Source organism: Syngnathoides biaculeatus, chromosome 13 (genome assembly GCF_019802595.1).
Source record: "Syngnathoides biaculeatus isolate LvHL_M chromosome 13, ASM1980259v1, whole genome shotgun sequence".
In the NCBI taxonomy this organism is placed as follows: domain Eukaryota; kingdom Metazoa; phylum Chordata; class Actinopteri; order Syngnathiformes; family Syngnathidae; genus Syngnathoides; species Syngnathoides biaculeatus.
The window spans coordinates 8,114,096-8,142,065 of record NC_084652.1 but is presented as its reverse complement, the minus strand read 5'-3'; the positions used below and the strand labels follow the sequence as shown (position 1 = coordinate 8,142,065).

The 27,970-nt window shown below is 43.6% G+C and overlaps 2 protein-coding genes across 5 annotated transcripts; both read right to left on the bottom strand.

Moving 5' to 3' along the window:
• Positions 1-209: 209 nt before the first annotated feature.
• On the bottom strand, positions 210-16,694 carry copa (COPI coat complex subunit alpha). Its single transcript, XM_061839370.1, has 29 exons — positions 16,479-16,694; positions 16,061-16,174; positions 15,494-15,567; positions 15,293-15,373; positions 14,720-14,796; positions 14,528-14,637; positions 12,458-12,567; positions 11,714-11,813; positions 11,085-11,303; positions 9,543-9,693; positions 9,396-9,462; positions 7,663-7,738; positions 7,512-7,594; positions 6,893-7,118; positions 6,659-6,797; positions 5,339-5,501; positions 5,032-5,178; positions 4,768-4,957; positions 4,596-4,691; positions 3,228-3,316; positions 3,014-3,137; positions 2,848-2,937; positions 2,149-2,252; positions 1,850-1,996; positions 1,458-1,781; positions 1,160-1,270; positions 899-1,060; positions 568-762; positions 210-491 (listed from the first exon to the last, which is right to left on the bottom strand). The coding sequence occupies exons 1-29, from the start codon at positions 16,516-16,518 to the stop codon at positions 432-434; spliced, it is 3,669 nt and encodes a 1,222-aa protein (XP_061695354.1). The 5' UTR covers positions 16,519-16,694; the 3' UTR covers positions 210-431.
• A 2,262-nt stretch (positions 16,695-18,956) lies between these two features.
• On the bottom strand, positions 18,957-27,939 carry pex19 (peroxisomal biogenesis factor 19). 4 transcript variants are annotated; one of them, XM_061838307.1, is made up of 8 exons: positions 26,290-27,939; positions 25,311-25,408; positions 25,081-25,243; positions 24,637-24,722; positions 22,906-23,073; positions 22,674-22,832; positions 22,557-22,601; positions 18,957-20,786 (listed from the first exon to the last, which is right to left on the bottom strand). In XM_061838307.1, the coding sequence occupies exons 1-8, from the start codon at positions 26,369-26,371 to the stop codon at positions 20,697-20,699; spliced, it is 891 nt and encodes a 296-aa protein (XP_061694291.1). In that variant the 5' UTR covers positions 26,372-27,939; the 3' UTR covers positions 18,957-20,696. The 4 variants fall into 4 exon arrangements, with proteins under 4 accessions (XP_061694291.1, XP_061694292.1, XP_061694293.1 ...); XM_061838308.1 differs by having other exon boundaries at positions 25,320-25,408; positions 26,290-27,923; XM_061838309.1 differs by lacking the exon at positions 26,290-27,939 and adding an exon at positions 25,809-26,267.
• Between the last annotated feature and the right edge of the window lie 31 nt (positions 27,940-27,970).

Here is a 27,970-nt window from a genome sequence, read left to right as displayed (position 1 = left end):
ATTTATCACATATGACAATTTGAAATTTTAGTACAGATTTTTACAAGAATCATGAAAATTGACCTCTAGATTTGGCTTTGCGGGCCACATCTGGCCCCCGGGCCTTGAGTTTGACACCTGTGGTGTAGAAAGACGTCTCCCTTACGAATGACTTTAGTGAAATTTCACATTTACTCATTTATTCAAATACATTCAACGCATTTCTCCCATACTTGATAAGGTGCTTTATTTCCCCCAACACATTATTACATAACAGTGATTTTACATGAATTTGACAGAATGAAAGCCACTGCAACAAGAGCCCCCCCCCCAAAAAAAAAAATCTTGAAGTATAGTTGCTCAAGGTAGCGGAAAGACATTGCAAGGTTAGCATACATATTTATTGTTATAGTTTTTTTTTTTTAATTAATCAGATGACGTTTCCTTCACTCTTAACGGAACTGAAGTGGACTAACACGCAGACCAATCACATCCTTGCCAATCTCAGTCACCTGAGAAATGAAATTAATGATTAGGGTCACGTTCAAAGTCACCAAATCACACCAGTCTGCTTTTGTTCCATCCTACCTCTGTGACCCGGCACACCTGGCCCTTGTACTGGGGGCAGTAGCAGGCGCCCGACAGCGGGCATTTCTCCACAGGACGGCCTCGGTACAGCGGAACAAAGGAGGCGGCGCACAGGTCGAACGGATTGTGCGGGTCGTAGTTCAGCTGGTGGGCGTCTGTCAGGCTCTTCTCACAGGCTGCCATAATCTTGCGTGTCTGGGGGGAGGTTAAATGTTAACATGATAAAATAAATTAGAGAACATCACTGCAGAATAAGCATCTGCATGCTAAAAAAGGTGATGCTAAACTGAAAATGAGATTTCATGTCAACTTTAAAAGTCTGACTGGTGACCTGCTGCGCGACATCAGGCTTGGGGCCGAGCTCGAGCAGGCGACGTGCAAAGGCTGCGGCCGTCTTGAAGTTGCGCAGCTTGAAGAAGAGGTTGAGAGCGGTGCGCAACACCAGCACCATGTGGACCGGCTGGAGGTTGCAGTGGGTGAAATAGGCCGCCATCTGTACGGGACGACAACCGCCTCGGTTAGGAGACCGGGGGAGCGGAAGAGGGGGAAAAGAAAAAAAAAAAAAAAACTACATACAACGAGTCAACCTGACCTCACAGAGTCTCTTCTGCTGATCCAGTGTGTCTTTGGGCAGTTTCTTCCTCTCTGTCTCCATTGTCAGACCCACAATGTACTCCTTGCAAATGGTGATCAACTGCTGAGCCTAAATCAGGGAGATTTAATGATATAATTCAGAACAAATAAACCTACTAAATACAGTGGTCCTCTGCTGTTCACTTCCCTACACAAGTCGTGGGGGTTTATCATATTTTATCTATGTAGGGGAAAATATATATATAAAAAAAAAAAAAAACATTTAGTTGAAAATATCCACCATGTTGCTCTCTCACCTCAGCGATCTCCTGCTTGTTGTCAACGACCAGCAGCGGCACTGACAGCAGGATGGCCCGGAAGCGCTCCACGGCCTCCTCGAAGCGCCCGGAGGTGGTCAGCTGGTAGCACTGCTGCAGGCGGGCGATGAGGTCGGACAGACGGAGGCCCACGGCCGGGACCCCCTGTTTGGCCCCGCAGTCCTTCCAGTTCCTCTGGGGGTTGCCCCGCAGGCAGGGCAGAGACGGCAGGGCCAGGTAGCAGGTGCGGCCCCTGGAAAGCGTCTGCATGAAGAGCGACTTGTACGGGCCGAAGTTGACGACTCCGACTTGGTCGTGGAGCAGCTGTGGAGTGAAGCGGCGACGTTTAGTATAACACTACCGTGGTTGATTTTGGTAAGGACGCTACTTACTCTCATGGCGGTCTCAAAGGAGCCGGCCAAGATGTGGTCCACGGGCAGCTGCGAGTTGTTACACCACATCTGTGTGGGGCTCATTCCCTTGGTGGGCGGAACGAAGAAGCCATCCTCAGTCGATCCACCTGCGCCGGCTGGCAAATCCTGATTGCGTCAAACACAATGGACTCAGCACAGTTTCTATATATTTCATGCACACGACGGATGAACAAAATGTGCCAAACGGACCGCATATGCCTCACTCTGGATTTAATCTGGCCAACCAAACATTTACATGCCCACGAAGGATCTCCTACCAGCTCTGGCGGAAGGTCCAGGTCCTCTTCCACCTCCCACCCTCCTCCGTCCTCTTTGGCGCCACCCTCGTCACCAAAACCATCCTGAGCATCCATGAAGCCATCTGCGCGAACAAATGACAATTGAAAAACCATAAATAAGGCCTCAGCAGCTCTTGCAAATACTTTGCAAAGGTTTTATTACAGCTCAGTGTTTCAGAACACATGACAACTAAATGAACTGCAATTGTGCAGTCCCCATCTGTCCAGATTTGTCATCAATTGGATACAATATTCAAGAATTTGCAATAGTGGACTTCCTGTGTTTTTTTCTGGCCATTTAGTGAGTTTTTACATGTATAGAGACAAAAAAGCGTTTAGAAATCAATCATAATGGGGCACCTGAAAAAGTCTCAGGGACCTGTGGCTCAAATTGAAGGGGAACTAATGAAGTGCCCTGAGACTTAAAATGTGTGGTGGTGCAGTGAAGGCTAAAGAATAAAGGCTTCGAAAATCTGCGTTAGACAAGACTGGTGACACAAAAAGGCCAACACCATCGTATGGGGATGGAATATTTGGCTTTACTGTGAATAAACGTGAGAGCGGGCCCGTTTGTTGCTGCTTGCAGCTTTAAATTATGTTAATACCATGATGTTTGTGTGAAAAAGAAATGGTTCAACTTGGTAAAAATAAAAATGTAGATACCAGTTGAGATCTTACCCTCATCCAGCTGAAGCTCGGCGTCGTCTCCCCAGCCTTGCGCTCCGGCGGCATCCATGTCCAGGTCGGCCGCCATTTGACCTGCTTTCCCTACAAAACAAAAAACACATGAACGTGATGTAGCTGACTGACTTTGACTTCAGTCGCGTTTCGTGTTCCTCTTTACCCTTGGCGGCGATGACACCCTCGAAGAAGCCCTTGGAGACAGTGAGCAAGGGCCAGTTGGTGTCGAGGGGGTTGATGGGGGGCGGTGGCTGAAGGAGCTGAGCATTGGGATCCACCTCAGGTAACTGGAAGCGACATTACATTTTTTAGGTCCCCCTGCCAAATGGTGGTGTGGTGACGACGTGTGACAATTGTGAGTTATTTTATCAATTTACAGTCTCCTTTTCTGGATCAAACGTCTCCTTAAGGGCCTCGGCTTCCTCATCCAGTCCGTGTGTGGCGGCAGTCAGGTAAGCCAGAGACTCTGGGGAGAAAAAAACATGACTTGAAGATGGAAAATTTTAGGTCTAATTTACGACTTCTTAAAAGTCCTCTTAATGGTGGGAACTTCCATCCATCCTTTATCTACTGATTTTCCAGGTCGGCTCATGGGGGAAGTGGCTTCCCTTTCCCCAACCCCTTCTTCCAGCTCTTCCGGTGGGATCCAGAGGCATTCCCAAGCCATAGTCTTTCCAGCGTGGGATGGGTCATCCTCGGGGTCTCTTTCCGGTGGGACATGCCCGGAACACCTCACCAGGTAGGCCTCCAGGAAGCATCCGAATCAGATGCCCCAGCCACCTCATCTGGCTCCGCTCAATGCGGAGGAGCAACGGCTCGACATTGAGCCCCTCCCGGATGACCGAGGTTCTCACCCTATCTCTAAGGGAGGAAACACATTTCGGCCGCTTGTATTTGGGATCTTGTTCTTTGGGTCACGACCCAGAGCTCGTGCCCATACGTGAGGGTAGGAATGTAGATCGACTGGTAAATTGAGAGCTTCGACTTAGCTCCCTCTTTACCACAACGGACTGATACAAAGTCCGGATCACTGCAGACGCTGGGGCCACTAAACCGGACAGGCTCTACGCCTCGGCTGTGCCTAGAAATTCTATTCATGAAAGTTATGAACAAAAATCGGCGAGAAAGGGCAGCCTTGGCGGAGTCCAACTCTCACCGGAAAAGAGTCCGACTTATTGCCGGCAATGCGAACCAAACTCTGACAGCAAACAGCTCGTATCAGGTGGGAACTTTTTCCCCGAGACTTAAAATGTTTAAGAACGCACTGTGGAATGAGGAACATTGTAGCGGTTCTCTCAACTGTGGCAACCACAAGCTAAATTTTGTCTTTGGAACCTTACCAGAGCTGTAAAGCGACCCAGCTTTGTGAGGGGAAACTTTACAGGAAATACTGTTTTGAGAATTTAGAAAGTTTAAAAGAAGCATGCCTCTTTCCGCAGGTCCAGCAACTTTTTGGAGCTGGGTCTAAATGCTCAAATATCAAACTGCAGCCTCCTTTGGTAATGGAACTTTGACTACAAGTTCATGAAACAGACTCAATATTATTCTTATTTTATTTGTTGTGTCTAAGATATTTTTAAGCCAAAGGACTGTCATTTTAAGAGGACTATGAAGACTATTTATGGACAGCTCGAACATAACTAAACATAAAAGTCATGGTTCACACACAAGCCAAAGAGCAATTTGTTTTGTTCTTTCTTGGTAATTTTAGTCTCAATGTGGCTTAGGTTTTCATTTGAACTCACTCTGACCGCAGTTCTTCAGGATGCGGACTCTCTCGCTGACGTCTCCCAAGTAGAGAGCTGCCTGGTAGTGTCCACTCATGTCCTTTCTAATCTCAGCTACCGAGAGCGAAGACGGACAGTTTAGCTACTGTGGAAGATTATCACACCGATCAAAAAGATTTCTCTCCCTCACCGATTTTCATCATCTTGCGTAACTTGGCCAGGTTGCCGGTGATGAGGTAAAGGAAGGTGAGTTTGTCGAAGTTCTTGGTCCTCTGGTAGCACATCTCCACTACCTGGTGGTGGCCCTGCAACAGAGCCGCCTCGCCCAGGTGCTCCCAGCAGCTGCGTTCGTCCAGCGCCTTTGCCGCCTCCAGCGCCACCTTGAACAAAAGCGGTGCCTAAGAATTTGCGACATACTGCAAAGGAGGAGAGGAACTGGAACTATGACCCTTACCTCTATGTTCCCACACTCCAGAGCAAGGCTGAAGCGAGTCTTTTCATCTTTGACAAAGTGCAATGCCACCTCAGGGTATCCTTTCTTCTGCAGGTAGGCAATGATGGATTGGCCCACCAGCTTGGCATTACGGACCATGTGAAGCACCTGAAAATTTGTAGGGGACTTTGTGAACCGAGGAAGCTCTGGAATATGTTTACGAGATGGATATCTGAAGGCAATGCTAATAACGTTGTTGGTGAACTGCCATTCTGACTTCGCCATGACAGCGGTTTCGCTAAGTCCTGATGTCGCCTGTCAGACGTACCTCGTCGTATTTACGGTTAACCAGCGCCAGTTTGAAGCGGTACTCTGTGGGGTCGATGGTGAGGACGCGCGGCCGGCACTCCCTGTCCAGACAGTACACGCTGTTGCCTCGCACGCGGGTCACGTAAATGGGCAGATCCAGCGTCCTGATGATGCCATGATCCCTATATGGAGACATGCACAGTAAAATACAAATTCAGCCTAAGCCTGGTGTGCACATGTCAATAATTGGGCCAAAAGTGAGCACTTTTCCTCTCTTTCGGTCAGAGTCAGCAAAGGTTCCGTTACCCTCACAGATCTTGTGGGGTAAATTAATGAGACGCTAAAGATGTGAACACTGGTACTCATTCCATAGTTCAGGACTTACAAGCGATGTCTACAGTAAAAATATGTCCCCCTAAAAAAAAGTGAGTACCGTAATTCCGGGCCTACAGAGTGAGTGCACCTGTTTATAAGCCTCACTCAGCACATTTGTAAAGGAAATACCATTTGGTACATACATACGCCGCGGCCGTATAAAAGCCGCAAGTGCTCACATTGAAACAAGATATTTACAGAGAAAGACGGCACACAGAGTTTAACGCTAGCACCGTGCTAATGATAATGCCGTCGCGCTAACCCTATTGCTAGTGCCGCAGCGCTAACGCTAGCACAGCGCTAACAGAGCTGATTAAAAGAAAATATACCGGTAAAAATCACTGAGACACAGCAGTAACATGCTAGCGCAACGCTAACAGGGGCAGACCAGTAAAAGTCACTTCCTCGGCACATATATTCAACTGGTCTCACTCATCTTTTCCGCTCGAGTGCCCCCTTCCAGACGTTAGAAGCCCCATCACCACATAATTCGCACGGTTGAAAGCGTGTGAAAAAAAGTTGCGGCTTATAGGCCGGAAATTACAGTAGTAATTTTAGACTTGTTTTGAGATAAAAACTTTGAATTTTGGTAGATCATTGTAGTGCTGATTTGAAGACAGCCACTCGCACTACGTGAGTGAGGTAAGTCCACATATAAATGGATTTCCTCAGCTCAATGTTTCATTGATTTAATCAGAAATGCCAATTGAAAAGAGTTCTGATGGATGACCTGACAGAGAAACAAGTGGACTATGATGGGCCCTGCTGGATTTGACTATGGGGAAAACCATCATGAACTTTGGATTGGATTTTGGACGATGTTAAACAGACGTTTGGTTTTGTAACATTAATGCCTTTTTGTATAGTAATGGCACTTGACTGACTGTAACTTCGATGTACATTAATGGGCATTGCGGGCAAATCCTCATGTGTGCCATCACTGAATGGATGTCTGTGCACGTACCCTGAGATGAGGGCATATTTGATGTGGTTGGAGGTGGTGTAAATGAAGACGCCACTCTCATCCCAGGCTCCGCTCTTCACTCGGATGTTCTCGTGTATGTTGCAGAGGCTCTCAAGCTTGCGGTTGCATATCATAATAGCTGAAAAGCGAACCGGCAAGGGGAAGCATTTATTGTATTGTATTATTATTGCCTATTGTCAGACAGTCTGTCGAAGGTCGGTCGGCTGTTCTAACCATGCTTGGCCAGGAGTGCCACGTGGCTGGTGTCGGCGCTCCACACCACGTACTTGACCTTGGCGATTTTGACGGTGGCCAGTGAGCGCTTCTGCTGCACGTCAAACAGAGTCACGCCGTCGGCGTCGCGCAGGAGCAACGAGCCGGTGCCGGCGTAGAAGATCTCCTCGCAGCTCTGCACCTGCACTTTCTTCACAATCTCGTTTTTCAGGTTCTTGATCAGTAGCTACGAGAGATAAAAATGGAAATATGATTTGGTTGGATTTACACTGCAGATCCAAGTAGCATTGTGAGTTCACGTTAGTGGCATGCTAACTTATTTCTACGCATCTCGTGCGCGAGTCTGCAGTAACCTTAGAAATGGTCATCACAACACACCTTTGAGGAACAGATTTTGCTTCACCTTTCCTCACCCTAACTCCTTCCTAACTTCCATATTAAAAATAACGTCAATAATAAAAATAATTGTTTTCCACAATATTCAGATTTTTTTATTAGATTCACTCGCATATCCATACACCACACCATATATGCCTTCCTAAAATCATGTAGTGCAAATCCATCTTCCAGCTATTTGAATTATCTTTTTTCCCAGGCTAAAATGAATGAGGGTACTCACAGAGTGCATGCGGTCAAGGACGGCAAATCTGTTCCTCGCCACCCACACGGCGGTCAGGCCAGAGGACCGCTTCCCTTCGGGTGCTAAGAAGAAACAGAACAATGATGACATTGCTCTCATTTTAAATAAGCGATATGTACTGTTTCCATACCATCAGGGTTCTGAGAGTCGCTCTCTTTGGGAATGGAGTATAGGTCGTAGGTGCTGTTCTCCAGATTGGTCGCCCTCTGAAGGAGAGAAAGTGTATTGCATCCCATGTGTAAAAGCAAAGACATTGCATAGACTCAAAGTTAACCAAATTGAAATTTCTTCAATCAAACCAAAATATGCTTGCTTGTCTCCTGAGGTCTCCCCCCCTCTCACCCCCAAATACATGTATGTTTCTGTCTGAAGTGCTGAAAATGTGCAAAGGCTGAGGACAGTTTTAGTACAAAATTGCTGAGATACTGCATTAAACTTTCACTCTCTCAAATTGACTGAAATCTTTGGGCGGCGCTAAAATGAGGTCAGATGACACAAGCAGGCCTCTGGTATGAGTGACCCCACCACTACCCTGTATGTACCAAGCGCCTTTATTCCATGTAGCGGCCATTCTCCTCAAATGCCACTTCCTTATTTCTATCACCAAAGCGTGGTATTGGTCATCAAGCGATGCCTCCAACCCGAAAAGAAGTCTTCCTCGAAATGTTTCGTTTTGAACAGGTTACAGTGCGTCTGCCATACGCCACTCATGCCAACGCTGTACTTTCAAGCGAGATACGTTGCTAGCAAGTTAACTAATGAGCCATCACAGGTAATAAATGCTTATCATTCCTCTACGTGTCATCATTATGAGGGGTCACACAAGGCAAGGCAAAAGAGAACCAGTTTTCTCCAACTTGCCAGAGCCGCACCTTGCGTGCCCCCCCCCACACACACAATGGAGAGACTTCAGGAAAATAAGTTTTTAATCACCCACACGAGTTATAAATAAACCTTTTAGACATTTTTATTACAGCTAGCTGTTTCTTGTAGAACTTTCCTGTTCTATTGGCTGATAACTTTGCGCATGTACATCTCCTTATTTCACGACTTACTGTAATTTCCGGCCTATGAGCGCAACTTCTTTCACACGCTTTCAACCCTGCGGTTTATGCGGTGATGTGCCTAATTTGTGCATTTTTTCTAACGGCTGCAAGGGGGCACTCAAGCAGAAAAGTTAAGAGTGAGACCAGTGGAATACATGAGCCGAGGAAGTGACTTTTACCGGTAAGTTTTTTTTTTTTTTTTTAACCGGCCCTGTTACGCTGCTTTAGCGTTGTGCTAGCGTGTTGCTGCCGTCTCAGTGATTTTGACCGGTATGTTTTTTTTTTTTAAACAGGTCCTGTTAGCGCGTCTCAGTGATTTTTACCGATATGTTTTGTTTTTTAAACTGGCCCTGTTAGCGCTGCACAAGCATGTTTCTGCTGTGTTACTGTCCCGTCTCAGTGATTTAGGTATGTTTTTTTTTTTTAACCGGTTCTATTAGTATTGTGTCACCGTGTGGTTACTATGTAGCTGCCGCAGCTGTTTTTTTTACCAGTATGTTTTTTTTTTTTTTAAACCAGACCTGTTAGTGCTACCGTGTTGTTGCTATGTTAAGCTAAGATAAGGTAAACTTTGAAAATTTTCTCTTTGTACCGTCTTTCTTTGTAAATATGTGTTCCAATGCAGGTTTCAATGTGGTTCACTTGCGGCTTTTACACAGCTGCGGCGTATGTATGTACCACATGGTATTTCCTTTACAAATGTACTGGGTGAGGTTTATAATCCGGTGCACTCTGTAGGACGGAAATTACAGTATTTACTTTTTTTCCCCCAAGACCAGTTTTTGCAGCATAACGGTCAATGAGCAATGATACTCACCGTGCAGAGTAGCACGGCATTCTCAGCGGGGTTGTAAGACATGCTGAACACTGGAAACTTGGAGCCGCTGAGAAAAGAAGACAATTTTCACACTCTTTTGCATATTCTGAAACCGACTGAGTGAGCGAGCTCCTGCCAATCATCTACCTGCGCAGTTGCATGACGGCAGTGTCCTTGCTGCTGTTGAAGTCCAACTGGCGCAGGAAGCGCTCCTTGACGTAATAGAGCATGTTGCCATGGACGGCGTACGCCGGACGCTCACGCTCCAGTTTGAAAACAATCATGCCACTGTCATGGCCTGGAGGATAACGCTGAATGTTAACTTGATTGGGAAAACAAGCTTGTATATTCTAGTCATCTCCCTCATTTCTGGAGTGACTACAATATAGTGAAGCCATTTTATAATGGGGGATACTTTTCAGTTCCACGAAAATCCATAGAGACCGTGACGTAAAAAAACCAAAACAAAACCAAAAAAAAAAAAAAGATGCTTTAAACACGTTTAAACTACTTAAAAGATCCAGATAATCCTCAGTTATTTCAGTCATCGTGAATACAAGACTATCATATAACATTACTTTGAAGAAATGATGAGATTCCCACAAACACTTCTTCAAAGAAGATGCAAAGCAAGCTCGCGTTAAGTTGTTAATGCGTCTTTCCAAGTTGAAGTTGACCAAAAACGTGACACATAAACAAAAGATAAACATTCTGAACAAACTAAAATGCTCAATTAAAAATTATATAACTTCAAACGAAAGTGTGCTATCTAAATGTTGACAAAAAGCAAAATGGCATACTTGGGATTACCGAGAATTGGTGTAACGCGTTACAGAAATATCGTACCTTAAAAAAATGGATACGATAACTGATACTTATTCTATACTCAACATACACATTTGTTTTTTGTATTTAGTGATGTTTTTTTTTTGTTTCATTTTACTCCACTGTCTGAAGTCAGGTCCGCAATTGGAAATGAGAATCTGTTCTCACTTGGCTGGTTAAATAAAATATGGAGCAGAAATGCATGCCAAAACAATTACTCACAGGCGCATGCATGCGCGCGTGTATGTATGTATATATGTATATATATATAGTGCCACCAGGATTTGAAGTTGAAATGTTAAGTGAAACAGGATTTGAATTTGAAATGTAAAATGATCACATTTTCAATAGTTGTATTTCAGTGTAACTTTTCAATGTTAACAATTCAACTGGCTACAAGTCACTGTCTGAAATTCAATTGGCTACAATTCGCTGTCTGAAATTCACCGTCCGTGCCACCAGCCAGGGTGACTTCAGGTCAGAATTGAACACCCAGCCAATCCATCCTTTCTTAGCATGTGACGTCATGTGACTAAAAAAGCGTAACTGCGATTGGCTTGGTGAGACGGGGAATTTTAGACAGCAAATTGTAGCAACTATTGAAAATGTGATCACTTTTCATTTCAAATTCAAATCCTGGTGGCATTAATCTACTTCCATACATACAGCATCTATACTATGTTCTGTGAAAATAACATCTATATTACTGGAGTTAGAAGGACCTATTCTGCTTGTTATAGCACGTCAAAGTAAGAAAAAAATGTTTTTGTGTTATTAAGTCAAAAATGATCCTACGTTATTGTAAAAATCTTCAATAACTGCGGCGCAAATGATGAATTGAAATATAGTGTGGCAACACTGTACCAGCAGCAAAGAGGTTGAGGTTGGGGTGTGCGCCCAGCACCCAGAAGCGTTCGTGGTCCCGGCGGAATGTCTGCACGCCAGTCCTCTTGGACATGTCCCACACCCGTATGCTCTTGTCCTCTGAGTTTGAAAGGATGAGCTCCTGGCGTGGGTGGAACACAGCGCAGGAGACGTTGTTGTAGTGGCCACGGCACGTGTCCAGCTCCCACGCCTTGGATTCTGGAGGAAGACAGAGAATCATTTTGGAAGTTCTGTTACTTACGCGAACTAAACAGGCTGGAAGCATTTTGTAAGTTTTGCTACTTTTGTTTGTATATATCTTCTTTCTAGTTTCAGGAGATGCAATTTAATTTCATACATATGCTTCATTGAGCACCAGAGGTTTTACAATGTTCACAACAAAATTGTAATTTGTCAGGAATATTTTGTTAAAAATCATTCCACCCTGACGGAGACCTACCGAGTGCCATTTTTGAGACGCACAACCCCAACTCAAAAAATTTGTACTTCTGTAGCACGAATTTACAATAGAAGTAGTCCTAAGGCATTTTATACAGTGGAGATGAGTCCGTACTGATCTCTAGCATTTGCACATATGACAATCAAGCACTATTCTATCACATTCTTACCATTCATCCTCCAGATCTTGACCTGCCTATCATCAGCACCTGACACAATGAGAGGCATGCTGGGATGGAAGGCGGCCCAGTTGACGCCTCGGTCGTGACCCTGGACAAAAGACGCAGCTCTCAGCTTAGGTCACACTGGTGGGGAAGCATTGCAGGATTTCAAACAGTTCACACAGTAAAAGGTACATTCTCATGCAAATGGCCTGCTGCTTCCAACCTACTTCAGCTTTCGACAAAACGGTTCCGAGCACTTACTCTCATTTCAGATGAATGGTTAAAGTGGCCATGACAAAAGCAACCGTAGTAACTTGAAATGTCTGTAATCCTCCCTCTCACATTCAGACTTTGCAGAGTCCCCTATGTGCAGTTTTGTACTCAGGCCAGAGCCCAGTCCAATAAAAACTGCTGCTCTGGTGCCATCTTGGTAATGAGGAGCTATGTTGAAGTGAGTTGAGATCTTGTTATAGCGCTTTCCTGTAATCTTGCGGCTCTACAGGTATCAAGTGCATGTGAAAAACAAGGGAATGCATTGAAAACAGTTCGTAACCTCAACATTTTGGATGTCAGACCGTTGTCAATTAAGGACTCTTATTATTTATGGACAAAATGTTTAAATTTTAAGCTTGAAAGGCTTCGAAAACACTACTTACAACCAGCCCAAACGACCCTTTTAAGGAAACAATCACAGACGTCTCTCTCCCTTTTTTAACGCGGCTGGAGCGGTAAACGCGCACACCCATTCACCTCAAGCACGTGCTTGACGACTGCGTCGGAGGCACCGAACAGGTCAACGCCGGAAATGCCGCGGACATCCGTCTCCACGGCGCCAGGCGACAAGTTCTTCTTCCGCAGACCTGCAACCGACATTCAGTCGCGGGTGCGACGACGGGGGGCGCGCGGGAAGGCGAACATAATGTTTGGGAGGGAAGAAAATAGTCAACAAAAAAAAAAAAAAACTAAACAAAACCAATACGACAGATAAGGCGACAATAAGTAGCAGTGACGTTTGGCTGACTGCTGGACCAGCGGACACACACTCAGGATGGAGACATCACAAACGTCTGCGGTGCCCGCACATGGCGTTTGATTGGGTTAGAGAAGGTGGAAATATGATTGGGTTGGACCGAGAGGCTTGCGTTGGTGATGACTCCCGCCTGAACAAACAATGTGGTGAGCGTCTGGTTCAGTAGTGAGAAGAAATGAACGGAAAATGGGATGGAACTAGGAACCCGTGTGCAAGTGTGGATGTTTCCAGGGAGGGCAGTGGTTAAGGGGGCACGTCGGGAGGGCGTGGGTGGGTGCTGGTGATGGTTGGCATTGTAAAGGCGTTCTCTGATGGGGCTTTGGATGTGAAGAGCGTCATGTTATTTTTTTACTTGAATGCTCATGCGGGCCTGATGAATTACATGCAACTTTTAAATCCTAGTTACCGTAAAGTTGTTAAAAAAATATAAGATATACCTCATGTTAGCTTTGTGCAAATGTCATGCAGGATAAAACCCCTATAATATCAAGACCTGAGGAAAGGTAAGTAGTCCTGGATGCTGGATTTTTTGGCCTTTATACCCATATAAAAAATAGAAATTTAATATTCTGTCATGTGGGTATAAATTTAATTGAGAGTGAGTGTGAGATGGCAATACCAGTGCAAACAATGCCCGGGGAGCTTAAAGAGGAATGAAACGAGTATGGAGGGGTTAATGGTTACTTCCAAAAAAGAAAGGCAGACACCAAAGACATCAAGAAACATGCAGAGGAACGCAAACACCTCCTCGTTCATCAAATATGAATGAAAGTAACAATGATCAATAAAACGTTACTGGGAGGAGGGTGTTTGCGCATTCAGCCCGCAGAGTTTGTCCTATACAAGTCAAGAGAGGAAGAGGAAGACCGGGACGTGAATTCTACATCCCGTTTCAGCCTCTTTCTCACCCGATACAAAGTGAACACACATCTGTTGAATGACTAGATTTTTCTTATAGGATTAAAATGACACAATAAATTGTTTTCAACCTCTTTGGAAGAAGTATTTAGTATTTTATTTCTACTTTTGTAGCCCTTACATATTTGTATTTCTTCCAAAGATTGTATTTTACATCTCATATTTTTGTATTTTCATCTTATATTTGTGTAATCTTCCATCAAACATTGTTTTCTATTTTGCTCTTTTCTCGATGTTTTTTTTTTATCCTAATTTTGCTGTTTGTCAATTTTTTTGTATAGAGTATGTGTCCTATTATTTAATCTCATTTTTTGTAAATTTTATCTTATTAGTTTATTCTAATCGTTATTCATTCAGGTAATTTTGAACTTTTAGTTTAAATTATTCAGTGTTGAAATTACCCATCTTTATTTAAATGTTTATTTTATTTCTTGTCTAAATATATTTTGTGCCCAAAAAAATTTCACCCAGTAATTTTCTTCCCGCCCCCATGTTTGCATAATTCATCTATATTTATTATGTCTTTTTTTTTTAAAATCTTTAGCTCTTTAAAATTATTTTTTATATTTGAATATTTTTAATCACAAATATTCTAATTGGGGAACTCAGCTTTTCCGATTTTGTAAGGACCTTCGGGCAACTATGCAGCAAGACTGAATGCTGACCTTGTTATTGTAATTTTTCAAAAATTATTTAAGTCCAGCCCTCAGCTGAATTACAAAGATTTCTGAGGGAAAACAAGTTTTTGAATAACTTGTGTTATCAGAAAAATCCCGCATTTCAACATGGGTGTGTTCACCTTGCATACCCATTGTACACTCCCCAACTCTTGCCCCGCCTCCTGCGCTCCGCAGACACCTAAAAGCCCTCACCGGAGATATCCCACACTCGCACAGTCTGGTCCAGGCTGGCCGACACCACCAGGTCCTCCGAGGGGTGGAACTGGGCGCACATAACGTAGTGGTTGTGACCCGTCAGCACACTGTGAACATGAAGAGGGGCAGTGAGGAAGGATGATTTGACATTTGAGCAACATTGTTCCGCATCAGCTTTATTTCATTTACCAGACGCAAGTCCTGGACTGCCAGTTCCAGATGCGAATGGTCTGGTCATCGGAGGCACTTAGAATCCAGGGGTACTCCTAAAAAAGCAGTTGATGTCAATATTTTTCATGTTAAAGTCATGAGCAACTGGTTAGCCCATCAGAATCAGCTGTTCTCCCTGTGCCTATGTGGGTTTTCTCCAGGTACTAGTTTCCTCACAGAGGCCAAAAACATGCATTGTAGGTTAATTGCGGACTCTCAATTATTATCATTTGTATATAATATATTTAATTAATATATTTGAGAATATGAGTATTAATGATTGTTTGTTTGTATTGTATGTGCCCTGCGATGGCCGGGCAACCAGTTCAGGGTGTACACCGCCTCTCGACTGAAGCGAGCCGGGATAGGCACCAGCATGCCCGCGACCCTAATGAATATAAACTAAACGGAAAATGAATGATAAACATTGAGGAAACTTTCACACAGCACCTCCTATAGTTACAAGCAATTAATCAATTTTCTTCAATATTTCCCCTTTAAAAAGTTTTGAAAAGGATTCTCCAAATGTCTGCAAAGAGAAGAATAACTCACATGGTGGAAGAAGGTGGTCCTGATGTAGTCCAGGTGTCCGAGCAAGGTGAAGAGGCAGCGCCTCAGCTTATAGTTCCACACCTTGTCAAAACAAAAAAAAAAACATCTTAGCTACTTTTCAAAAATGTAAAAAGAAAGAAAACTAGCTGGGTTCAGAGAGCGTCAGTACGACAACTATGAACAACCACATATCATGAACACCTTGATTTTGTAGTCATCTCCTCCGGACACAAACAGAGGCTGCTGTTTGTGGAAATCAATTCCTCGAACTGGGCCTGTGGGACAAAATACAACGGGTTACATCTAAATTCCATAGAGTGAACAAAATAATCCAATCAATCACTTTAGCAGGTGTTGCCTTCTGGGATAGTCTGAAACTATAATTTTTGTGACATCTAGCTAGCTGTAGGACGGCGGACATTGTGTGAATGGTGAGATCTGTACACATGGACCACACTGAAGTAGGGGATAGAATTACTACAAGAAATGTGACTTATTTTTCGTTTTTAAAATTTCTTTGTAATTAAATATGAATGTGAAGAATACATTTTTCTTCTAAAAGAATGTCCTCCCCTCTGTGGAAGTACAGTACTTACATTTTTTCCCTGTAGCAGCAATAAGATTTTTTTTTTAAGGGAGCGGGGCTAATTTTGCCTGTCTGTCGGTGTATTCAAATTCATCTATTATTCTCACAATCACTCGCAGACACACACCAATGTGAATCTTTCTGATTTGAAAAAAAACCTCATGATTTTTTTTTTTTTTTACCATCATGCTCGTCGAACTTGTCAATGAGCGTGCACATACGATAGTCCCATAGCTGGATGACACCGTTGTGTAAACTGGCAAGAACCCACGGCCTCTTTGGGTGGAAACTTAGGCCTAAGAAAAATAATAATCACAAGTGTAAGACACGCACGCACGCACAAGACAAATATACAATAAAATTAAATAACGAACCAAACACAAAGACATAGTTTTTAGTTTGAACGCTCAGTTAAAGGGTAAGGCAGTAATGAACTATGAAACATCCCGACCGGATGATTTGGTGTATAAAACATTTATTTGAAAGGAAATAAGTACTGTGTACATTGGGACTCAGATATGAATACAATATTGTTGCAATTATGGTACAGCTTTCGCGGACGTTAGCCGTTGAAGCTAGCTAAAACTAGCTAACGCTTACCTTTAACACGAGCCGACTTGGTTTCAAATTTGGTCAACATAGTGAAGGGAAAAAAAGCGTGTACTGCTCTTTGAACTAAATATCCTAAAGTAAAATATAACTCCAGCCAAACTTAAAAATAAAAAAATCTAATATCGTGGATATGCTGTGATCATCAGCGATCGCCTATTTAAAATGGACCTCCCTCTTTTTTTTTCTTGACACGTCTCCCGTTTTGTCTTCCGGGTTTGTGCAATAAAGTTGTGAACGTTGCACGCGTGCGCAGATGACGCAAAAAGCTCCACGGCGCCACGCACGTACAAATAAAGCATCTATCCGGTCTGACTCGGGTGGAGCCACGATGTCACGCCATAATTTGTAGCCTTAATATAAACAATATTAGAAACCAATTGTATATTATTTAATCTTTCTCTATAAACTTAGCACATTTAAATCCTCTTGACCCCTTTGAGGGCCACAGGGTGTCCACCAGAGTTCCTCATTTCTCTCTCTTTTTTTTTTAGGCCAGGCCATTTTGTTCTTGACAGCTCACATATACTGTATTTTCTTTCGCTCTTGTAACATGGAACGTCTCCAGGTGTTTCCTGGCCTACCGGATTTCCTCTTCCGCCTGCGGGTTGCAGTCCAGGGCCTGGTCTAGTGATCTTATTACATATGTCCTTCCTCGCAGGGTGTGGCCTAGCCAGTTGAATTTCCCCCCGGGATGCTGGTTGGTTCGCTGTCCCGGTTTGTCGTCCTCCACAGCTCGTTTGTGGTTTTTATGGACATTAGCATAGCTTCAGGATGTACTGACGGTCTTTTGTTGACACTTTGAGCTTGCTTGTGAGGCCATCGGCAGTCTTCTACGACCAAGGTGGACCAGAGTGTCTGAAAACGTGCTTTGCTGATACATGCCTCGAACAAAATAAGTATTTGAACACCCTGCTATATTGCAAGTTCTCCAGGTTAGAAATCATGGAGGGGTCTGAAATTTTCATCGTAGGTGCACGTCCACTGTGAGAGAGATCATCTGAAAAGAAAAATCCGGAAAGCACAACGTATGATTTTTTTACGATTTATTTGTGTGATGCTGCTGCAAATTAGTATTTGAACACCTGTCTATCAGCTAGAATTCTGACCCTCAAAGACCTGTTAGTCCACCTTTAAAAGTCCACCTCCACTCCATGTATTATCCTGAATCAGATGCACCTCTGTGAGGTCATTAGCTGGATAAAGACACCTGTCCACCCAAACAATCAGTAAGACTCAAACTTGTAACACGGCCTAGACCAAAGAGCTGTCCAAAGACGCCAGAGACAAAATTGTACAACTCCACACGGCTGGAAAGGGCTACGGAGAAATTGCCAAGCAGCTTGGTGAAAAAAGGTCTCACGTTGGAGCAATCATTAGAAAATGCAAGAAGCTAAACATGACGGTCAATCTCAAATCGGAGTGGGGTCTCAATGATCCTTAGAAAGGTGAGGAATTAGCCCAGGACTACACGTGAGGACTTGGTCAATGACCTGAAAAGAGATGGGACCACTGTTTCCAAGGTGACTGTTGGTAATACACTAAGACGTCATGGTTTGAAATCATGCATGGCACGGAAGGTTCCCCAGAACATGTCAAGGCCTGTCTTAAGTTTCCCAATGACCATTTGGATGATGAAGAGGTGTCATGGGAGAAAATTTTGTGGTCAGATGAGACCAAAATGGAACTTTATAGTAATAATTCCACTCACTGTGTTTGGAGGAAGATGAATGATGAGTTCCATCCCAAGAACACCATCCCTACTGTGAAGAATGGGAGTGGTAGCATCATGCTTTGGGGGTGTTTTTCTGCACATGGGAGTGGATGACCGCGGCAATGTATTGTGAGATTTTGGGGAACAACCTTCATTCCCTCAGTCAGAGCATTGAAGATGGGTCCTGGCTGGGTCTTTCAACATGACAATGCCCCGAAGCACACTGCCAGGAAAACCAAGGAGTGGCTCCGTAAGAAGCATATCAGCATTCTGGCGTGGCCTAGCCAGTCTCCAGACCTAAACCCAAAAGAAAATCTTTGGAGGGAGCTGAAACTCCGTGTTCTTCAGCGACAGCCCAGAAACCTGTCTGATCGAGAGATCTGTGTGGAGGAGTGGGGCAAAAATTCCTCCTGGAGTGTGTGCAAACCTACAAGAAACATTTGAAATCTGTAATTGCAAACAAAGGCGACTGTTCCAAATATTAACATTGGTTTTCACAGGTGTACAAATACTTATTTGCAGCTGTATCACACAAATCGTTTAAAAAAATCATACATTGTGATTTTTGGATTATCTCTCTCACAGTGGACATGCACCTACAATGAAAATTTCAGACCCCTCCATGATTTGTAGGTGGGAGAACTTCCAATATAGCAAGGTGTTCAAATACTTATTTTCTTCATTGTCGGTCTACTCCTCCATCCGTGGTAATGTTGCTTCCTAACAGAACATAAAAGGACTTAAAAACACGTTCATCTTCGTGCTATCACTTTTATTCATTATAATTACAACAACAACAAAAATAAATGGGCAAAACACATAATAGCATCTCTGTGCGCTACGTTGTCAGGCCCTGAATGGATGGCATGATGATGATGAAAGCGCTTTAATTGACACAAACCTTCTCTCTGCACGGCTCGCTGCCTCTTTACTAAACCGTAGTTTTGCCCTGCGCTTTCTAGAGCTGCCTCCATAGTTGCACGCACAAAGTGCTCTGGGAAACCCGCAACTCAGCAAGCTTTCCTATTGAAAGCAAACAATCTTCACAATAAAAAACAAACAAAAAAAACAAAGCCTCAAGGGAAGCACTTAAGGTAACGCCATCATCTTCATCATCAGCAGTAGCAGCAATCAAATCAATCACTTCAGATCAACACCGGGATGACAGTGGGAAACAGTACATTATTACAGAGAGGCAACATTAACAATTGCAATAATCTATTATGAAATAAGGATCAACGCAACATGGGTGTTGATGTTTGTTATGCACGTCATGTTATGACATAAAGTGACCACACGCTCACACCAGTTAAGACGCTTCTTATCTTGGTGGTCAAATTGACCCATTTTAACCGTCTAATCTTGCCGGTCAAGCTGACCTGTAAAAAGCTCGATTATTAAAATTTTCATCTCCCCATTTTCCTTTGACTCTCCTTTGTACGGCAGCTCAAATTAGCCTGGAAAAATCTATATTACATTTTAAAAATATTATTGTTTAACAAACATGGGTCAAGTGAATCCATGACAAGATAAATGATTTATTTTGTCCCTTTTTTTTAAATTTTGTTTGTGTTAGCCCATGGTTATAGTACACATTAAATTTATGTCAAAATGTTATATTCTTAAAAAACAAAGTCCTCCTCATGTATATTTTGTTACATTTGTTATATGGTTCAAAATGACCAATAAATATGTAAACTATTTTAATATTTTTTTAAATACTCGTTTATTTTACTGTTAAATACTGGGTCAACCTAAGCTAGGGAAAAAAATATACATTTAAAAAAAAAAAAGCACATTTCAGGCCCCCCCCCTTTTTTTTAGTTGGTTTCACCCTCTTATTAGATTAATTAATCATTTTGACAGGTACACATCTAGAATTGTATTTAATATGGATCCTCTTTTTCTTTTAATTAACAGGAGGCTTAAACAGAAATACAAGTTCAGAAAAAAAAAATTTTCAGTATGAAATGCTGGCTGAATTAGTGTAATCAACATATTACAAATATTGTCCGTTTGTACTTAATTAAATGAAAAATGATGAAATGAGGCTCATCGAAGCGTTACCGGGATCTGTGAGAGATAATGCAGAAATTATTGAACGATATGGTTGGTAATGGGATCTTATTGTGATATCTAAATGTTTAATGGGTATTTTTTTTGTTTTGTTTTTGATACAATCGGATAATTACTCTCAAATTGACCTGTGGGGAGGGAGGGTCATAGAGGTTTACAGGTAACATGAGGGTTATAGATGCGACAGAGAAAGTGCAGTACCGACATCGTGGAGGCAGGAATGCAGTTAAAATTAAAGAGAAAATGGGAACTCCAAGTGTTCAGCTCTCAAGTGTGTGTTGGAGTTTCGCAACCTCGTCCGCATCTGTCTGTGGGTTTAGGACGCGAGAGCGAGCGTGGACAACTTGAGCGCCACACCGCCGCCACCCACTTTCATAGGGTGAAGCCGTCTCTGCGGCTGGGTTCGAGCCGACGCCTCTTCACATTATGGAGCACTGCTCGGCCGCTCCGGCCCCGCCGAGGCCCCCCGGCAGGTTGAGGGAGTCCATGTCGAAGTTGAAGCCAGGAGGCTGGTGAGAGAAGAACACGGTATCAAACCATTCATCAATCTATGCGTCTAGCTGCGAAAGTCAGGTGCTACCTTAAAGCTCTACTGTCGTGCCTATAAACATTCTAAAATAGATATTGTAATGAAAAATACATATTAGATTATTCACTTCAATGTCTATACGAAAAAATAAATATGAGCGAAGAGCGTGTCAGCCATGCGCAAAGTTGCCTAAGTTTCATTCGACATCCAAGCGGTCGCCATATTGCCTGCGACGTCATCAGCAGATGTTCCACCGGGACATTCGCCATTGAAAACACGTAGTGGCAACTTGCTATGGAACACGGAAGCTCTTTTCGAAGAAGAGAACATCTCACAACCGAGTGAAATGACCTGGGCGATATTACCCTATCATTTCGAGCCACATTTTGATGATACGCGGATCACATCTAAGTAACAACAGAATCCCCGACAGTATGTAGCGTACTCAGGAGGACCCATACCGGGTGGGGGTGGGAGGAGCTCCTTTCTCCTCCCGCGTTGGGGCCAACGCGGAAGCTGTCGCATTGCATTGTCGCTGAGCATTCGGTCACTGGCGGGCGAGCCATGGCAAGCGAGCTGACGCAGAAGTCGTCGCCGGTAAGCCGACCTGCGAAGTGGAGTGCCCAGACACCGGTGGCCGGTGGGGGTAGAGCCCGGCCAAACCACCTCCCAGCCCGATTCACCTCAGCATCGAGGCTTGGGGCGATCCACAAGGCTACTGTGCGGAAGCCGTCCGAAGCTCACATCGACACATTAAGCACCCCTGTCTTACGTATGCCGATCTTCTCACGTTATGAGAGGATGACTTCTCCCGCACCCCCAACTATTGTTTTATTTAGTAGCTCTATACACACCTACTTGTCATTTGGAACCCACAAAGCTCTCGTCCTTTGCACCGGTGCAATCCATTTTTCACGACGAACCGGGTCTTTTTTGAAAAGTACGAAGAGTAAATGCAACCTCCCGAGTGTTTGAACAATATCCAGCAATGCAACGAGCCGGCATTTTGGCTAACACCAAAGAACAGCGAGCTACCTTCCAGCAGGTAAAACTAGTAGAAACAGATGAGCCAGCCTGAGTGCGCTGCTGCTGTTGATGTCACTTCCTGCTTCTTCTCAAAACCAAATCCCTCAAGAGGATTTTCATGGCAGGAGTTACAAAAACCCATACACGCCAAAATCATATTTTGTGGTGAAAAAACGCATGGGTCCATTCCGGCTGCCTTTTTTTCATTAACAACATACTAAAAATCATGCATTTCATGACAGTGGACCTTTAAAGGACGGTCTTAATCAAGTTATTCGAGGATAATAAATCATTCTATAAACCCATCAATCAATCAGGCTTGCTGATTGCCAATGTAACCATCTTAAGTGTTCCCTTCAGGAACTGTAAAATCACAGTTTTTGTCACGTCTATCTTTCCATCAAACTATCCAAGTCAGAGATCCACTTCAAGGACGGTCTGAAACCAGAGTGGTCTAGCCATTAGTGTTTTTATCTTTGTCAACCCTTTTCAAAACATATTGTGTCAATGTTTAGACTACAGACAAGCATTCACACACGGAAGGCCATACTTTCAAATAAAAAAAGAGATACTGTGAAAATTTTTTTTTTTTTTCTTTAAACAGAAGCATTGTATTTATATATTAACACACACATGCACACGTCTCTGTCTAACTACTTTTCCAAGGAAATGATGTGTGTTTAAATTCTTAATTGACTAGAACGTTCAATGATCATCAACTCACGGCATCGCCTGCGAGCTCCTTTGGTGGTTGTCCAAGGTCCTGCAGCTGAGGGAAAATGTGAGGAGAATTATATTAATTAGTCAAAAGGGCATTTCAACGAGACGAGAGTCCTCCTACCTTCTGCATGAGGTCCATGATGCTTTCAAAGACCTTGTCGCCGTCTTCCTCCTTCTCAAAGCGCTGGCAGATTTCTCCCATGACCTTGGCCTGCTGCTCGTAGCGCTGCGCGTCTTCCGGGCTCAGGCTGGACCTGTTGGCTTCCAACCACTCTGGATACTGTGGAAAAGCCGTTTCGTTACGTCAGTGAATGAACCGCCGATGCCGCCGTGGGGCGAACGTGCCCGCGAACCTTAGTTGTGATCTCCTTGAGGGACGGGTAGAGCACCTCCTTGGAGAGGAGATTCTGCATGATGGACTGCATGATGGGAAGGATGTTGGCCTCCTCGCCCCCGCCGCCCTCGTCCAATCCCAAGCCTTCCAGTGTCTTGACGAGATCATCTCCGGCCAGGCCAGAAGACTTCGGGAACACGAATGTGAGTGACTCGGATAGTGTGGAACAATTCAGTTCTGTTCACACTTATATGACAAGTACCATTATTGAGAATTTAAATGTAATTGCTCTTAAAAAGCATGAACTTGAATTATTATGGTCTGATATATGTGAAAAACGTGCTATCGTGAAAGACTTAGATGTGTGGCCTGGGTTCCATCAAATTGAGATACTTTGCGAAGCGTGTTAAGTCGAACCAGTGCAAAAAGTTCATCTAGAACCCTGAGCATTTAAAGTGCCTCTGATTAAACCCAAATAGATTGGAGAAGTTCTAAAAGGTCATTTTTTTGATTCAAATGTATTTTTCCATAACAAGAACCTTGTCAAAAAACAGGTTTTAGTTTGGAAACCTTTTATCCATCCATTTTTTTTTTTTGCCACTTATCCTCACTAGGGTCGTGGGGAGTGCTGGAGCCTATCACAGCTGTCAACGGTCAGGAGGCGGGGTACACCCTGAATTGGTTGCCAGCCAATTGCACCGAGACAAACATCCACACTCACAATTAGACCTAGGGACAATTTAGAGTGTCCAATTAATGTTGCATGTTTTGGGGATGTGGGAGGAAATCGGAGTGCCTGGAGAAAACCCACGCAAGCACGGACAGAGCATGCAAACTCCACACAGGCGGGGGCTAGGATCGAACCCTGGGTCCTCATAACTGTGAGGCCAACGCTTTACCGCCAAACTTTTTATTTCCACTGTTTATTAATCCTGACACATAATGACAAAATTACCTTTGCACTATGCCGTTCTCATCATTAAAATTAAGATTGAAAGCTGCTTTATACTCTTGCGATCGACAACGCCTGGATTACATGCATTGCACAAAGAAGCTTCTGCGTAGTCTGCCCCCCCCCCCCAAAAAAAAAAAAAAAATAAAAAAAAATTGATGTGCGGGGAAAGCTGCGGAGCTCATCGCTCATGATTGGTCCGTTTTATCACACGCTGTGATGGCGTACTTACTGTTCCCCCAGGCTCCACATACCACCAATGCTGGAGTTTTCTCAATCAATTTTCCAGCATAATCAAATGTATCATCTAGTCATTTAGGTTCATTTGTTGAAGCACACTTTTGTGCTCGGCGTTGTTGCTGCTTAGTTCCTTGTTACGGAGAGTAAAGTAAAAACAGCTACTGAAAATTTCCAAAATGTGCTGAGGAAACGCCATGCTGCGTCGTCCTCGCCAATATGAGCCTCTGATTTGGAGCAGAACTGCAGCACATTTTCAAAACTTAGCGCGTGGGTTTCGCTCGAGTATAAAGGCAAACTACGTGTAGGAGAGCTGCAGTGATGTCAGCGTGGTTGCCGCACGCGCAAGTATAAAAAGGCCTTGAGTGTTCAATACTTAATGGGATAAGCAAACTTCTTAGAGTAGAATAGCAATAGTTTGACACTGGACAGAATCACTATTATCTTCTCTGAAAACCATCAACTGTTTGTTGCATTGTGTGGTGTGTACCATTTAAAAACTTTGAGGGTTCAATGAATATTACAATAATATTAATAAATAAAAGTATGTAATTTGTCTACCTGCAGGTTATCGGCATTCTTGGCAAGGCCACGGAGGGTATCTTTGAGGCAGGAGGTGAACTCTTGCTGAGAGGCTGTGTCAGTGCCTGTATGGCAACAAACACCAAATAACCAGGGACACAAAAATGACATAGTCGGGCAAAACTATCCATCCATCCATTTTCTTAGCCGCTTATCCTTACAAAGGTACTGGTTGCCAGCCAATCGCAGGGCACATGGAGACCAACAGCCGCACTCACAATCACACCTAGGGGCAATATAGAGTGTCCAATTAATGTGGCATGTTTTTGGGATAAGGGAAGAAACCGTTGTGCCCGGGGAGGACATGCAAACTCCGCAGAGGCGGGTCCGAGACAAACCCGGGACATCAGAACTGCGAGACCGACACTTTCCAGCTGATCCACCGTTCCACCTCGGGCAAAACTATAATAAACTATAACTCACCAACTTTGCCGGCAGCTTCGGAAAGCTTCTGAAAGTGTTGGAGCAGGTCGGGCTCCTCCTGCGCCAACTCAGTCATGGCTTTCTCCCACTCGTGCTGGGCCTGGGCAGCCATGTCGCCCTCGAAGAGTTTCTCGAAAAGCTTGGGGTCCTCCAGCAGTGGCGGCTGAGGTATGAAAAATGCGTCTATTAATTTTACCGTCTGCTTTTGCGCCCAAAAAGCACATGCTTACAACATCAACCTTCTCTGCTCCATGACTGGACGGGGAGGAGGAGGCAGGGGCTGTAGGTTCAGGTGGCGCGGACTGCTTTTCAAAGTCATCCAATGCACCTAAAATAAATGCATAAATTGAACTTTTAAATCAATGCACTGTAAACACAAATACGACAAGCTGAGATCGGATGCTAACTAACTAACAAAGGCTTGAAAGTGCCCTTCACACTTTTGCAAATACCCAACAATCTCAAGTGTTGTCATGATAAGAGCTATTGCTCGTCGTGCCCTTTAAAAATAAAACCTTCATGAATTCAACGAATACACTTGGAATTGTAATTATTTTGTAAACAATGTGTGAGCGACGAGGAGGAAAGGTTTGCTAAGTTTGACAGCAACTTTAAAGGCGGTAACAATAACGTCTGACGAACGAATAACCACCATTTTCCATGTAAAATAACAGACTAAAAGCCAGAAATGTCGCTGTGGGATTTTAACATGTAAATTGTAACCGTACTGTCCAGTAATTCATCAAGTTCAGCGTCGTGGCCGCCCTGCAACTCTTCAGCACCCGACGCCATAATGGAGTCTCCTCCACTACCTGAATGACAGGATCGCTGCTGCGTGTCTCACAAAAATGACGTCACATGACAACTGTCGCCTGAAGCTTTACGTCACAGTCGTGGTCCACTCTAAAATAAGTCAAGCGGACTCTTGCGGCAAGAAGCGGAAAATAATAGTTTAAAAACGGCGGATTCTGCAAATAATAATAATAATAATAAAAGAAAAAATAATAATACAGTAAAAGAAAAATGATAATACAACCTAATAAAAAAATATATCAAAACAATAAAAAATACAACATAAATTAAAAAAAACACGCCAGAACAACAACAATTAAATAAAATAGAAATAAAATACAATAAGGCGGCACGGTGGTTCAGCTGGAAACCGTTGGGCTCAGGGTTCTGAGGTCCCAGGTTCAATCCCAGACTCACTTTTGTGGAGTTTGCATGTTCTCCCCGTGCCTGCGTGGGTTTTCTCCGGGGACTCCGGTTTCCTCCCACATCCCAAAAACATGCAACATTAATTGGACACTCTAAATTGCCCCTAAATGAGATTGTGAGTGCGCTGTGCCCTGCGATTGGCTGGCAACCAGTTCAGGGTGTACCCCGCCTCCTGGCTGTTGACGGCTGGGATAGGCTCCAGCACTCCCTGCGACCCTCATGAGGATAAGCGGAAAAGAAAATGGATGGATGGATGGATGGATGGATAAAAAAAATACACCAGAAAAATCAATACAATGCCAGTATAACAAAAAATGAATAAAATAGAAATGAAATACAATAAATACAAATACAATAAACTAATTCTAAAAATACAATATGTTACAATACAATGAAAAATGGTACAATCCAACGATAAAAATCCGGGATAATACATTGAATAATACCAATAATTAAAAATATCAGGAAAATACAAATAAATAAAAACAAAAACAAATTTCTGGCATGAGAAATATAGTTGCTGCTAAGAAGAATAGAATCCCAGACAAACTAAACAATAGCATTATTCAATTGATGCCAATTGGGTTTTCCCTCGAGGGAATTTGCTTGACAGACGATTATTCTCCCCCTCTCAGGCTATATCCTTGTTTTCACTCACAATGCCGTCTGTCACTATATAAAAATCAATGTTATAGGGGAAGTGGAGCGGTCGCTCGGCAACGGTGATAAACAATCAGTAGGCCGTTTGCATGAGTCAGGGTGTCGCAATGTGCGATATGCTCAAGTAAGTTATCGCTGCTGTGCCGGAGGATCATGTTACAACCCTTTTCCAGGACAGGAAACCCACTTGACGCAATATTTTTTTTTTTTTTTTGAGTCAACTTCTGCTTTACGTCCTTCGCAATGTTACTTGGAATCGTACTGACGAGCCTTGCTGCTGCTCATTGGGAGCAGGAAAAGCCATCAAATTTCCTGTAGTTCGACACCCGCGATGGCAAAGAGGGAACGTGTGATGCTAACCACAAAAGGGAAAATGGAACTTTCTTTATACGCTGGTGCCCTGAGATAGGAGTGACCGCATTTTGGCTGATGGTGGCAGTGAACTCAACTCACACCAATTAGCAGTTTGGCAGAGAAACAATGAAACAAACAAAAAAAAATGTTCAAGCTTTCTACTGACACTCCCAGTTGAGATTTTATGTCAAATTATCCACAAAACAAAGAGAATTAAATGTGTGTAAAAGCAGCTTTATTATCGGGACGTCCGTTTAGCTCAAAGCTAATAAACAAAGCAACATGCTTTAGATGAGCTAATGATTAGCATCGGTGTGGCGGCTTTATTATCTTTGAAGTAACAGATATTTGAAAACAAACAGCGGCACAACACGTGATAATATTCACCGGGATATATTCCTTATCCTCTGCAAAGAAGAAACAAGATTACTGTGTAAATACATTGTATTTAATTGAGTCATTACTGTATGTTTTTCCATCCGTCCATTTTCTTCGGCGCTTATCCTCACGAGGGTCGGGGGGAGTGCTGAAGCCTATCGCAGCTGTCAAGGGGCAGGAGGTGGGGTCAATCCTGAACTGGTTGCCAGTCAATCAAAGGGCACATAGAGACAAACGGCCGCCAGGAGTGCCAGGAGTGCACGGGGAGAATATGCAAACA